This window comes from Arachis ipaensis, chromosome B6 (assembly GCF_059453495.1).
Source record: "Arachis ipaensis isolate K30076 ecotype BB chromosome B6, ASM5945349v1, whole genome shotgun sequence".
Taxonomy (NCBI): Eukaryota; Viridiplantae; Streptophyta; class Magnoliopsida; order Fabales; family Fabaceae; genus Arachis; species Arachis ipaensis.
The window spans coordinates 153,023,826-153,038,872 of NC_142441.1; the positions used below are offsets into that span (position 1 = coordinate 153,023,826).

General features: G+C 29.9%; 2 protein-coding genes across 2 annotated transcripts; one reads left to right on the forward strand and one right to left on the reverse strand.

The window, feature by feature from the left end:
- The first annotated feature begins 5,899 nt into the window (after nt 1-5,899).
- On the forward strand, nt 5,900-9,388 carry LOC107648589 (mannan endo-1,4-beta-mannosidase 7-like). The gene is made up of 5 exons (XM_016352399.3): nt 5,900-6,376; nt 6,815-7,009; nt 7,605-7,727; nt 8,373-8,566; nt 8,781-9,388. Exons 1-5 carry the CDS (start codon nt 6,047-6,049, stop codon nt 9,142-9,144), a joined length of 1,206 nt encoding a protein of 401 aa, XP_016207885.2. The 5' UTR covers nt 5,900-6,046; the 3' UTR covers nt 9,145-9,388.
- Nucleotides 9,389-9,505: 117 nt separating this feature from the next.
- Nucleotides 9,506-14,642, reverse strand: LOC107647826 (glucose-1-phosphate adenylyltransferase large subunit 1-like). The gene is made up of 14 exons (XM_016351872.3): nt 14,318-14,642; nt 13,952-14,074; nt 13,709-13,882; nt 13,435-13,527; nt 12,785-12,868; nt 12,638-12,693; nt 12,421-12,514; nt 11,687-11,872; nt 11,358-11,438; nt 11,091-11,177; nt 10,900-11,004; nt 10,431-10,537; nt 10,153-10,213; nt 9,506-9,801 (listed from the first exon to the last, which is right to left on the reverse strand). The coding sequence occupies exons 1-14, from the start codon at nt 14,540-14,542 to the stop codon at nt 9,700-9,702; spliced, it is 1,578 nt and encodes a 525-aa protein (XP_016207358.1). The 5' UTR covers nt 14,543-14,642; the 3' UTR covers nt 9,506-9,699.
- Between the last annotated feature and the right edge of the window lie 405 nt (nt 14,643-15,047).

A 15,047-nucleotide genomic window follows, 5' to 3' on the forward strand; every position in this document is an offset into this window, starting at 1 on the left:
CACCTCAATCAGACGACTTTGCACGTTCACCAAATCGCTTTCCTTTTTCTTCAAATCCTCAACATCTTTAGAATAGCTCTCCTTAGTCTCTTTCAACAACTTCTCAGTCACAGTCAAACGAGCTTGAAGCTCAGCAGCAAGACTCTTACACTTAACCAACTCCTCCTTCAAAACAGACACCTCCGCCTTTTCAGAAGCAACTCCCTTATATTTCAACTCCTGACTTCGCCCAAGACTTGCAAGGCGCAACCCAACAACCTAGAAAGCAAAATAAACTCATAAGATTACCGAAGGAAAAATAAGGTAAAATCAGTAACTTATTACCTGCATATATTGACCAATGGCCACATCCCCAACCTCCTTGGCAAGAGTCACATCAGCAGACGATTGGCAATACTCGTCCACCACAGCCATGTACAGATACTCTTTTCCCCACACCGAAAATGCCTCGCTCTCCTCAGACACTTCGTGAAGCCTCTTTTGATTTCCCATAAAGGCCTGTATCTCTTCCAGAGGGACAGCTAACTCTTTTTCATCAGAATCATCTGATAGCTCCATAAGGTCGGATTTCTTTCTCTTCTTCACAATCACCTTCCTCCGCCCTTGACGAGGCTGCGAAACCTCGCCAGTCGCAACAACCTTCTCGGCATTTGACGACGATACCTCCTTCTCAAGATTCTTATTCTTGAACCGCGTTCTCAAAGATGCAGCAGAAACACCTAGATACTTTCCACCTACAACAACAAATTGGTGTCAGAGTTCTCAGAAAACAAAAATGGGGACGGACATTACTGCAAAAACTCACCTAAATATTCTACAACAGCAATTTTATCATCCTCCCACTTCAGCAACTCATACATCAATATCAAATTTTTCCGATCAACATTCTCCACCAAAAACTCTATCAGACACTCATTCCTCGGCGAAATCACCTCCGGGCCGAGTATATTTTGCGGCTCCGAGCACCAAAAGAGAGGAAATTTCTCAGCAAGATTTTCATCAATAAAAAACGGGAAATCCTCCTCTGGACTCCTAACCTTAAAATACATCTCCTTGAAGTCTTTAAAAGAAGACTTGTAAAGTTTGAAAATCCCAAATCTGGGAGTACTATTGAAGTTCACCCACCCCCCTTCCAAACCCCCTTAGCTTGAAATAAAGAAAAGAATAAATCCACAGACGGCACTTCCTCTAGATATTCCATTAAAACTTCAAAGGATCTCAGGAAAGCCCACCCATTAGGATGAAGCTGTGAAGGAGCACAATTGAGCTGCTTAAGAATCTGACACTCAAACTCAGTAAATGGAAGCCTAACCCGCAACTCTTCAAGCACACAACTGTGCATGTAGAAGAACCCAAACCCCAACTCTCGGTGATAAATCCTATCATTTACACTACATGGTAACAATTCCACCTTCACCCCAGAACCCGCCCTCACTATTCTATTCACATCCACCTCCTTCACCGCCGCATCATCAGAAAACAGTGAAATCCGTGACTTAACATCTTCCCCCACCCAATCATAGGACCAATCCACCTTATCCTTTTTCTCTTTCTCAAAACCCATTAGAGTCAAAGACAGTAGCAGAAAGAAGAAAGAAAAAAGAAAACGCAGATATGGATCAGAACCAGAAAAGAAGACTCATACCTCTCTTGCTCATTCTTCAAAGAAGCAAGCATATAACAAACAGCAAACAAAGACAAACGAGAGATCTGAAGGGATTCAAGCAATTAAAGGGACAGAAAGTTCCAAATAATAACCCCCACTCCCAAAGCCACATCAAACAGTAAACCCAACATTGGGAATCAGCAAACTTCAATGCAACCATTATTCTTTCTCTTTCCTCAGAAAATAACGGACACGACTCCCCACGTACCGAAAATTCAAAACGCTTAACCATCTTTTAATGAAGTAAGTTGATTTGGGGGCTCATCCACTAACCCACACAAGCCGAGTTATAACTCATCAAAAATAAAGCTCAACCTGCTTCATTAAATCCTCCTCAGGCTAAGCTTGGGGGCTGTGATATGGTCACCATTAATACAAATCATAACTCGGCCTCATAACCAGTCATCATCATAACTCGTCATCTGCCGTTATTATTCGGCCCTTATGAGCTATAACTCGGCAAAATCAATATTATTATAACCGACGTCTCAAACGGTAAGAATAAAGTCGGTTACCAAACCAATCATCAGAAACGGACAAATAGTCATCTAAAGATGCAACGGACGAGTAAATGTCTATAAAAGAGAAGGTAAAGTATCTTTTGATTATTCCGAACTTGACACCATTACTGACTTAAGCATCGGAGTGCCCTTGCAGGTACACTCCACCTCCTCTGCATTGCTCACGTTCTTATACTCTACAACGAACATCAGAAGCTCGGACCCTGAAGGGACAGACGTCCAACCTTGTAGCACATAGCTCGGCTGATTTCAAGGAGTGAAAGCCGATCTATTTTCCAGGCAAGATCAAGAATATTTTGTTATTGTCTATAATAAGCATATTGTAGTTATTTTCTATTAAAAAATATTAATTTAGAACGGTTCAAAATTTAGTTCATCAATTTTTTTGTCAAATCAATTTGTCTAATCTAATTTTGACAAAAATAACACAATTTAATAAGTTATATGTATTAAATTTTAATTATTAAAAAACATATTTAAAAAAAGATATTTTAAACGTCTTTATCTAAGTGACTTCCAATTTTATTTAGCTCTTGTGTATTTAAAAAAAAGTTGCCACTAACGAATTAAAAATTAAAGTTTGAATTGAGTTAGTTTCAACAACAATAAATTCAAATCTTTTTTCCTGCATAATCGCAATCTTCTACATCTAGATAGCTCTAATTTTAGCACATCTAAATTTTACAATGCTAGAAAATTGAAACATTTAACTAGAAAAAAAATACTCGGCCAAGTAATAAGTATCATTTATGTTAGGCCTTTTGGTTAAGTCATTAGGTGATTTATTTATTTGCTTTTAATTTTTTAATAGCACTATTAGAAATATAAACACTTGTGTTACTTTTATCAGCTTAATTTTTTTAGGAAAAATAATATTATAATATGATATTAGAACATTATATCTAAAATATTTAAAATTTTATCTTTGATAAATTCTAAAAAAAAAATATAAAATAAATAAATAAAATAAAAATGTCTATGTAAAAAATAAATAAACTCAAAATAGGCTCTTGTTTTAAAAATATAAATAGTTATGTTGCTTTTTTTATTAACTTAAATTTTTAAAAATAGTAACATTACAATATGATACCAGAATTTTATATTTAAAAAGTTTAAAATTTTAAAAGAAAAAAATAACATAAAATAAATAAAAAAATTTATGCAAATAATTAAACAAAAAAAAATATTTAAAAAAACGTGTTAAAAATATAAACATTCATATTATCTATTTTTATCATCTTAAGTGTTTTTAAAAAATAATGTCATACCATGCAGGAACATATGATGACTTCTCTGTTCAAAGAATCTGTGCAGATTGCAGAGATGAAGACACTTTCCTAGCATCACATGTGAGCTTTGATCCCCGAAATTGCATGTAATGTTATAATCTGGTGAACAACAATAATGAAAGCTTCTGAATTATTATTATTATTATTATTATTATTATTATTATTATTATTATTATTATTATTATTATTATTATTATTATTATTATTATTATTATTGATTTGTGAAGTGACCCAAAAAATGAAGAAATGCACGGTGCAAGGCAATACTTAAAATTGGCTGGTGGATTGAAAATCATATTCATATGCACTGCCTCTGCCCTATAAGTTTTATTCGGTGGATATAGGGCTTGTTTGTAGGTTATTTTTTGAAAAGATCTTTTTTTAACGATTTTTAAAATTTTTTTTTATAAAAGTAAAAATAATTTTATGTTTAAATGTCTAATATAAAAAAAATTTTTATTTATTAATTATGTTTGGATAAAATAAGATAAAAGTATTTCTTTGTTTATTTATTATGTGAAAAATATTATTTAAAAAAAAAAGATATTTTAAAAAAATATAAATTGTAACTTCTAAAAGAAAGAATTTTTTTTATTTTCTCGTATTTTTATTTTCACTATTAGAAATTTGTCAAATACACTAAAAAAAAAAATTTATTAAAAAAATATTTTTTTTATCAATTTAATAACTCCCAAACAATAAAACAAATACATAATCTTCTCACCTGCTTTAATTTATATAAACTACGGACATATATAAAATATATGCAATTCATTCATTATTATTCACTGATTCACTGGCCAAAGTAAAAGACTTAACTTATCTTATATCATCATCGTTTGCTTTGAAAATTTAATTTTTATACATAACAATATATTAATAAAAATAATTATTTTTTATATAGATTATATAAATTATTATTTAAAAAATATATATAATTAAACGATTGTATAAAATATTTTACATTCTTAATGTTTTAAAACTAAACTCTAATAATATCGAGTTGTTTTAATTACATCTGTTAAAGTAAGGTTTCGTGTGCATTTCAATCGTTTTCTTCTTTTTGATTATTGGTGATGATTGAACATTATGGTAAGAATATGTTGAATTCATCAAACAAGAGGAGTAATGTATACAAATGCTATGCATGTAATTGTTATCAGTTATGACCTGATCTTAATTGTGCAAAAGCACTAGTAATTAAATTCTTATACAATAAGCAGCATCAGAAATGAACTAAATCGTAAAGTAGGTGAAGATATATATTAATGTCGTGTGGTTTACATCATTGATTTAATGTTGACCATTAGCATTATTTTGCTTGCTTGTTCTTTGATTGCTTTTTGATTTTGATTTTACTTGTTGTGTCTGCATTTGGTCTCATCAGTGAGGAAAATTTTCAATAAGGGAGATAAACCGAGTTGAATTTAATTATTTAATACATTTAAATTATAATAAAATTCTATTCTCTATATTAAAATTTGTACCGTTGAATTATCTTAATATATGGTTCATCAAGTTCAAGGGTTCAACCCTTTATACAGGACACATAATTTTTTAAAATATAATTCATTTTTAAAGTTTTTTATTAAACAAAAAAGTATTATTGTATTTTCTATTTTTCTATTCGCTCCAAAATACATAGTATCTAGTAAAAAATCTAATATTTAGGTTGAAATTAAAAACATTTCTATCATTATTTTTCTGTCCAAATTATTTCTGATTATTTTAACCATAACTTTTTCCTTGGTTCTGGTTATTCATCACACCTAAAAAGGTGATAGATTTTGGCCCCTAATGAAATACTGTGTGACCGTGACTCGTGAGTTTCTGATTCTTCTATACAAATCAATTTCCATCCATTAACCCCATGGCTCCACCCTATTTCAGAGTTGGACATCTTTCTACCCTTTTGAGCCAACTCCAATTGCATTACCAATACCACTTCTAGCTTATTTTGGCATTTTGAAAAAAAAAAAGAAAAAAAAAAGAAAAAGCATTATTATGTTAATATGTTAAGATAATATCTTAATTAATTTATATGAAATATTAATATAATAAACTTTGTACAAACATCTAATTATAATTACTAAATACATTTGGCTTATGCCATGGAATTAATTTAGTGGTAAAAGATTTATGTTAATTTATTAGTTCATATATAACTTTTTTTTTTCTTTCTCGCAATATTTTTTAGTCCGACAAGTCAAAGATTTATTCTTCACGGATCGGAGTTTCATTTAAGATTTTGTTGTTGACCAATAGATTATTGCATACATAAGGCAGAATTCAAACTTATGACATTTGCTTAAGTAAATAAGTTAGTGAATTGACCACTCGATCAATCCAAATTATTCTATAATTAATTAACCTATGGTTAGTTATAACTCTATATTTAGCTTTTGGCTTTTTTTTTTTCCTTCATACATTTTTTCCCTTCAAATCAACACAAATACACGTACTATACATATAAAGTACTTAGAGATTGCATATTTTGAAGTTAACAATCTTACATTGCAGAAAGAGAGAGAAATCAAAGATCATAAGAAGAAACATTTGAAAGCAAAATAATGAAGCATAGGTTGTTCTTTATGCCATTTTCAATTATTGTATGCATCATGATGATACTCATAGTAGAAGCAGATAACAATAATGATGGTTTTGTGAAAGCAAGAGGGATTCAGCTTGTGTTGAATGGAAACCCTTATTATGCAAATGGTTTCAATGCATATTGGCTAATGTTTGAAGCATCTGAACCTTCTCAAAGAAACAAAGTGTCTTCAGCATTTCAAGATGCTTCAAGCCTTGGACTTAACATTGCAAGAACTTGGGCTTTCAGTGATGGTGGCTATAAACCTCTTCAATACTCTCCTGGATCCTACAATGAAGACATGTTCCAAGTTAGTCTTCAATCCCTTCATCTTTAATCTTGATACTCCCTTTTTTTTTCTTTTTCTTTGGTAACGGTTTCAAAAACCGCCGCTAACTCGTTCAGCAGCACTTCTTATGACCTTGTTAGCTGCGGAACTATTTAGCGGCCGTTGAAACTGCCACTAATAAATCCAATAAAAACTGCTATTATCTAATTTGAGCCGTGTTGATCGTTCAACTATAAATGATTCTCATTTTCTAAAAATATCAAAGTTTACTTATTTTTGCAGACTGAGCATATAAAAGTAGTTTTCTTAAATTATTATTATTTTTAAGGTTTCACCTAATCTGATGGATCATTAAATTGATATGAAGTATTCTTTATGGTCTTTTTTTTGGTGCATTCATTTATTAGAGTTTGATATGGGAAATGATGTGTGTGGTTTAATTTTTGTTTGGATGGAAAGGGGTTGGATTTTGTAATATCAGAAGCGAAAAAATATGGGTTGAAGCTTGTGTTGAGTTTGGTAAATAATTATGAGGACATGGGAGGGAAGAAACAATATGTTGAATGGGGAAGGAGTCAGGGCCAATCCATAAATTCTGAAGATGATTTCTACACAAACCCTGTTGTCAAGGGATACTATAAAAACCACATTAAGGTAATAAAGCTTTGCTTTTTCAACTTTTTTGGTGTATACTTTTTTTTTTCTTTATCCAAACATGTCATTAACAACTTTTTTTTTTTAGGATACATTAGTTTAACAAAAGAAATTAATAAATTGGTTCTTATTTTTTAGAATACTAGTTTCTGACATTTTTAAAAAAGTGGCAAAGTGATCTTTAATTTTATTTTCTAAAGAATAGCATAGTTAAAGAATTAAATTATCTTAAAATTTTAAAAGATAAATGATTAATTTGTCTATTTATTTTATTATAGACTAATTTGTCTTTGTAAGCTCTTCTCCATTTAAAGGACATTTTGCTATCCCAAAGATCCTGCTTTCAAAATTTGCTCTAGCTGGCCAAAAGGTAGAAGAAATTTTACTTTTTTCTTAAAAAAAATATTATTTTGGTTGAAGTTGCTCTAAGCTTAAATATTTATTTGAGTAATGTTTCATAACTTGAAAAAAATAATTGGTAACGTTTTTTAATGGTGGTAGGTACTGTGATAAATCCTCATATAATTGGCATACTATTTTGAATTTTATTTTTTACAGAGTGTACTTTTTTTTTTTTTTGGTATTGAATTTACAGAGTGTACTTACTAGACATAATAGCATCACTGGAATTGCTTACAAAGATGATCCAACTATAATGGCTTGGGAGCTCATGAATGAAATTAGATGCAATTCAGATCAATCTGGAAAGACAGTTCAGGTAATAATTAACCGTTTTCATTTTTGTTTGTGAAAAATTTTGTTTCCTTATAATTCCATTTTCCTGGCCCAAAATGTTGAGAATGTTTTATTCGGAGCTTGTGTAGTTTTTGGACATGTTATATCTAAATTACATTTTTCATTTCCGCTGGCCTTTTTATTAAAAAAAAAAAAATTCCCATTCTTGCTCTTTAAAAACTACTTCTTTATTATATATATTCTCTATAATAAGCTGTCCTTGTTACGTGTGATTATATAAACAATTAAATATCTTTGTAGACTTTTAGCCAAGTTAGGTTTGCAGTTAATATATATAATGCAAAACAGAGTCAAAATAGCAGCTCTATGTCCCACGGCTATTATTATTTGGGTCAGCTCTTTAACCTCAATTTTCACAAAAGCATATAGTTAGTTGGGTGAATATTTTTTATAGACATAAAACACAATTGAATTTTTTTTTGGTAATTGTAGTTTGATTTAATCTTGACGCCTTTCAATATCAAAACTTCACCTAATTATGTAATAATATTAAACCTAAGTTTGGACTAGCTATGTATCCAAAACTCTGATTTATTACATACAATTAATTTTGACTTTAGAGATGAATAAGGGTAAAATAATTGAGGTTGTTTATACCTTTTGACAGGGTTGGATTGAAGAGATGGCATCTTATGTGAAATCCATAGATGGAAATCACTTGCTTGAAGCTGGTCTTGAAGGTTTTTATGGGCAATCAAAGCAAGAGACTAACCCAAGCTTCCAAGCAGGAACAGATTTCATAGCAAATAATCAAATCCTTGAAATTGATTTTGCAACGGTTCACTCGTACCCTGACCAATGGTATTTTATTTTCTATTTTCATCTTCTATTGCAAAATCTTTAAAACAGAAAACATTAGAAAAAAATAAAAATATTTAATAACAAAAAAAAAAAGTTAAAACTTGTCTTATTTAATATTCATTAATTATTACAATAACACAAGTTCTAACTTTTTTTGTCTCACTAACATTTTTTTTTTGCCTTATTTTGATTTGGTTTAATTATTCATGAGCAGGCTATCAGGTTCAAGTTATGAAGATCAAATCTCATTCCTAAGTCATTGGCTTAATGAACATATACAAGATGCACAGAACATTCTTCACAAGCCAGTTCTCTTTGCTGAGTTTGGTATTTCAACAAAAACTTTTGGTTCTAACACAAAACCAAGGGACCAATTTTACAACACGGTATACTCCAAGATCTATTCGTCGGCAAGTGGTGGCGGCGCAGCTGTTGGTTGCTTGTTCTGGCAACTCCTTGACCAAGGAATGGATACTTTTCGCGACGGTTATGAGGTAGTTATTAGCGAAAGCCCCTCAACGGCTAGTTTGATTGCCCAAGAATCTCAAAAGATGAACCGGATTCGAAAAAAGTACTAATGGCGGGAATATAAATCACAAAATTATAAATGATATATAGTTTTTTAACAAACTTGTGTTAAAAATCAAGTATAAATATACTAATCATAGTTAAATTGAAGTGTGTTATTAATATGAATTTGGTGCCCTTTAGCATATGTTAAGAAACTATTGAGTTCTTAAAAATGTTTACATGTAAATGTAATATATTTCATCTATTTTGAAATATGCATCAATCCAAAAAGAATGATTTGTTTTCAGTTTATCATAGTTTAAGAAATTAAAATGACATATATGGTCGTCATTCAATGAAATGAAATGAAAGGTAAAAATCATAAATGTAATTGGAGTAATTTTTCTAAGATTAAAGCTATGGAATAATAACATTTTCAATCCTTGTACAATTACTCTTAATGACAGCTATTCTAATTTCTATAAGAATGGAAGCAATCTAAGAGGAAAAAAGATGTGTGCTTGCATTAAAAAAATCTTAGTTATACGTCAGCAGAAATTATACTATAATTATGATAAACTCCTTCCAGTAAAGGCTCCAATTGTGTTATTTGAAGTGACTTTTTAGATAACTGTTCCATCTTTAATTGTTGCATTCTTCACTACAACTATGATGCCTGACCTAATGTAAAATCCTTCTTCTGCCTTGTCTGCTTCTTGTACACCCTAAACAATAATTAAGAGTATTTATTAAAAATTAACAAAGTATACATAGGAAACTAAAGAGATTTTGTTCAGTTTGGTCTCTAAAATTTTTAACACTCGTCGAAATAATATCTGAATTTTAGAAATGACTAAATTGATCCATGAATTTATAAACTCTGAATCTCTATTGTCTTTAACATAAAATATTATAGTCTTAGGCACAATGGAGACTCAAGATTTGTAAACTAATGTACCAATTTGACCATTTTTATAAGTTGGAGACTATTTTAATGAATGCTGAAAATTTTAAGGACCAAACTGAACATTATCACAAAAACAAAATGCAAAGAACAAATTAAGAAAAACACTTACATCACAATTTGCAATAATCACATCTCTTCCTATCCTGGCATTCTTGTCGATTATGCAATTCCTTTTAAAGAAAAATGTTTTAATAGGAAATCATCAGAAATTAAAAATGAAGAAACTAGAAAGTATTGTAGTTAGCTCAATGTATTAATTATCCTCCGAAGATAAAAATACAAAGACATTGAAAAACACAGATATGTATTTTGAGACAAAATTGGTGTGTGTGTGTGTGTGTGTGTTTTTTGTTAATTTAAATAACTAAGGTAACATTATTATGGCACCTGATTTTGGTATTCTCTCCAACACCAATTGGGACCTTTCCTCGTGCTACAAGAGATTCAATTTCAGAATCAGTTTCATAGTAGTCTGCTCCCATCATCATTGTATTCTAGATTAACAAAAAAGCCAAATAAATACATCCATCAAATGTGGTACAAAAAATTTAGCATAAGAAAAAGAGGATATAAACTCAAGGATCTAGAAACTTATGTTGATCATGCTTTCTATTACTAGAAACATTGTTTACAAACACAAGTGAAAAAACACTTCTAATTTAGTAACACTTTAAATAAAAGTATGGTGGCAACTCATATAAAAACGTTTTTATGTAAAAGTTATAGCTAAAATATAGACATGTGTTTTTTTAAACAGTTTAATCAAACATGTTAAATCATATGACATTTTCTCTATCATTTTTTATACGAAGAACAGATCATAGCAAAATATACAATAAATCAATAATCTTCTTACCTCAAGAACTGAACCAGACGCCAAACACGAGCGGACGCCAACGACTGAACGTTGAATGTTACACTCACTCAAAAAGCAACCATGCGAAATAATTGCGTCCACGATCTGTTTAAAAAAAAAAGGCATTCATGTCCATTCAAGGATGAAAAATTCCATTAAAAAAAGGAAAGTAATCCAAGCTTATTCCATACCTTAGATTTTAGTACTTTAGTGGGAGGTAAGAATCTTGGGGAAGTGTAGAAAGGTGTCTTTGGATCATAGAATTCAAATTTTGGAGGCTACAGAAATTAAAATCTATGATCAGCACATACAGTAGCATAGTTTTCTAAGTAATAATATTATTATTAAGCTCATTATGAAGATCAACAAAACAAGTTTTCATGATATTTTGTTGTTGTTAATTTACTACTTCAAGAACTTTGAAGATTCATAAGTTTTTATGTTAAAACTAAACAAACCTGTTCTGTTAAGGCCATATTTGCATCATAGAAGGACTTTATAGTTCCAATATCTTCCCAATAGTCTCTAAACAAATATGACTGCAAAATACAAATAAAACAAAAAAACATTAATAAGAAAATGCTATGCCTAAAGGATTTTAGTTTCACAAAAATGTCATATGTTATTTTACACACTTCCATTCTGTATTTTAACGTCTATTTTATATGAATAACTGACTTTTAGTGTATACTGTATACGTAGAATAATCATTATTTTCACTCAGCATTAAAAACAATGATTATAAATAAAAAAAAAATCGTTCGAAAAGATTGGAGTTCTCTCTTACTTGGACTTTGTGATCCCTCACTGCTGTTGGGATGATTTCAGATCCCAAGTCATTACAAGAAGGACAACTCAATCTTAGTAGTTTCAGCAGAATCTCAGTTCTAAATACATAAACTCCCATGGATGCCATGTAAAGATTTTCCTTTGCTTCTTTTGCAGGTAATCCTAGAATGTTGGGATCAACTTGCTGCAATTATTAAAGGGGAGAGAACCAATGGATTAGCCATGCAATAATTCATATTCTTTAAACAATTACATTTTTGTCCCTGTAAAATTCATGAATTTTTTTTTCAAATTCAAGGTTTAATTATTTTGTTGATACTTGTAATTTAACCAAATTTTTAATTAAGTCTTTATATTTTTTTCTTTTCAATTGGGTCTATGTACTGCTTTAAATTTTGTAATTAAGTTCTTTTCATATCGAAACTATTAAAATTAATAGAATATTTCTCTCAAAATACATACAGTCAAAGATCTAATTAGATTAGTAATTATAAATACCTTTAATTTACAAAAAATATTCAGTTAACTCTAACATTTTTTATATTAGAATAGACCTAATTATAAAACTAAAAACAGTACAGAAACCAATTAATAAAAAAATATAAAAATTTAATTGCAAATTTAATAAAACTATAAATAACAACAAATTCAAGATGTTACGTTACCAAAAAAAATCTAAGGAGACATACCAAAAACAAAAAATCACGAATTCTTAAAAAAAAAAATGATTACCATTTCCTTCAAATCTGATCCTTTTGGTTTTTCTGCAAACTGCCTAACCCGTCCCATTCTATCAATTTTTACCAGCTCATAATCTGATGCACGACTGTTAGGGAACTATTAGTGATGATTGATGAACTCCAACAATATATATAATAACAAAATAAAGATTATTGTTAATTGTGAGATAAATAATCATAAATAAATAAAGTCACAAAGATTTTGCTACCTTTCATCCATTGGTACACAAGCAATTGTGACATCAGCATTTGACTCAGTATGTCTCTACAGGTGCAAAAGTAGTTCCTCTTTAATCATTGTCAACTTTAGGAAATTAATTAATGATTTATGGATGTGATCTCATTTGAATTTGTACCTCCAAAAATTTCATGTAGTCCATCCGGCAAAGATGATCACCAGAAAGTATTAACACATTCTCAATGTTCTTGTGTTTGGCATCCTGCAAGGCAAATCATACACTCTTTAACAATTTCACTATCCAAAGTATCCATGCTAAATTAGTTAAAATTAATATTCAAATTGATCCTAAAAAATCACATATAAATTAATTTAGGACTTGTTTGGATGAATTTTTACGAAAATATTTTTTTTTAAGTAATTTTAAAAAATTTTTTTAAAAAAAAGTAATTTTATATTTAAATATTTTATGTAAAAATATCTTTTTATTTAGTAATTATATTTAAATACAATAATATAAAAATACTTATTTATTTATTTATTATATTAAAAATATTTTAAAAATATATGAATTATAATTTTTAATTTTTTTTGTAATACTTTTATTTTTACTACTAAAATTTTGTCACACATACTAAAAAAAAATATCTTTTTTAATAGTACTCAAATAAACACTTAATCTTTAAAAGTTTTATGCTTCAATTTGATTCTTAAAGAAATACTAATACAAGTCAAATTGATCTTTTTACCAATGACATGTCAACAAAAAATTTAATAGAACAATCAAGTTGACTTATTACTTAGTTATGCAACATTAGAAATACTTACCTCAAAAACCCATATAAATCTTCTCACAGCATCAGCTGTTCCTTGGAACCATTCCTTTCCTGCTTCTCCAGGAGTTTGAGTAGCAGCCAAGACCTGTCCCCAAAAAAATTATACATGCCCCTTAAATTCATAACATATGCTATATGGAATTTAATTTAATTAACTCAGGTGCAGTACAAATAAATTTTACACTCTCATCCAATTATATTTTTCTATTTACATAACTATTGATTTAGTGATGATTATTAAAGTTACTGATAAGGTATAAAAATACCTCCACAAAGTCAGTTCCAGTGAACACTCCATTTCCACAATTATAAGTGCGAGAGAGATGGCCATTGAGGGAGAAAGAGTTGTACTGTGTTAGAACATATATTTTTTTAACGCCACTATTGATGCAATTGCTCATAGGAATGTCTATGAGTCTGTAACATCCTCCAATTGGAACCTGCATGAAAATATATAGGTTTGAATATTATGTCCAAAAGAAAAATGGCACATTATAAGTGGATCATACAGCGGGTTTGGCTCTTGTGCTAGTTAGAGGAAAGAGTCGAGTTCCAGCACCACCACCCAAAATTATGGCAGCTACATTTTCTGGATTTGGTTTTGGATTCTGAAAAATAACTTTAGGGTATACCTGAAAAAATCAAAATTGTTTTGTGCAATTACTAGGTAATATATCCATAGAATCTCAAAACAATTAATTGAAAGCAAAGATAGTCATTGTATAAAATGCATGAAGTCATTCATCTAACTAATAAGATCAATAAGCATGCTACTATATATATATGATTTTGACAATATAAAATCTTGGCAGATAGGAATTTTCACTGAACTAATATTTATCATCTAATAATACACATTGTATTAAGTTATGTACCATGGTATTCATATCTGGTGTGTATACAGCATGTGCAATGCCATGCTTCAACTTTCTTTTGTTCATCAAATTCTTGTTGCATGGTTGAGTAATGAAAAACCTGCTATTCAAACTCTCCTTTTTTGCACTTTCACCCCAGAAACTAGAACTCGTTTTTCTTCCAACTCCTTTGCTAACTAGATTAATGCTACTCGTGTTATTCAAGATTGCAAGAGCTGAATCCATGGCTGAATTTAACCACGGAATCGGAATATCCCTTCTACTAACTTTTCAGTGTCTTTGATCTTCTAAACATCTCAGGAGACAAACACTGTTATGCAATGCCACAAACTGATGAGTAAAACAAAAACATTGTTAGAACAAAAATGAAATTAGGATAAAAAAGAAGTTAATTGTGATAGGAAAGAGTGTTAAGATAAGATTGATGTACATGTTTGTGGATGAATAGTGTGAGATCCTAGATCCTATTAGTAATAAGTGAAGAGTCTTGAGTAATTAACTAGAAACATGGCAAGTTTCACTCTATCACTGTGTTTAGTCTGTGTCACTACAAAGCTACAAATACAAAATCATGTGATTTAGCGTGAGATTCGGCTAAAAACACTAGATCTTATGTTGACGTGTTCTTTTGGTTGATTTGTTTTGTTTCATGCGTGTATTTTTAATTTCAAAGATTTGTTGTTCCAGAACATGACCACGTGTCGTCCAATAAAATGGTTTTTAACACACG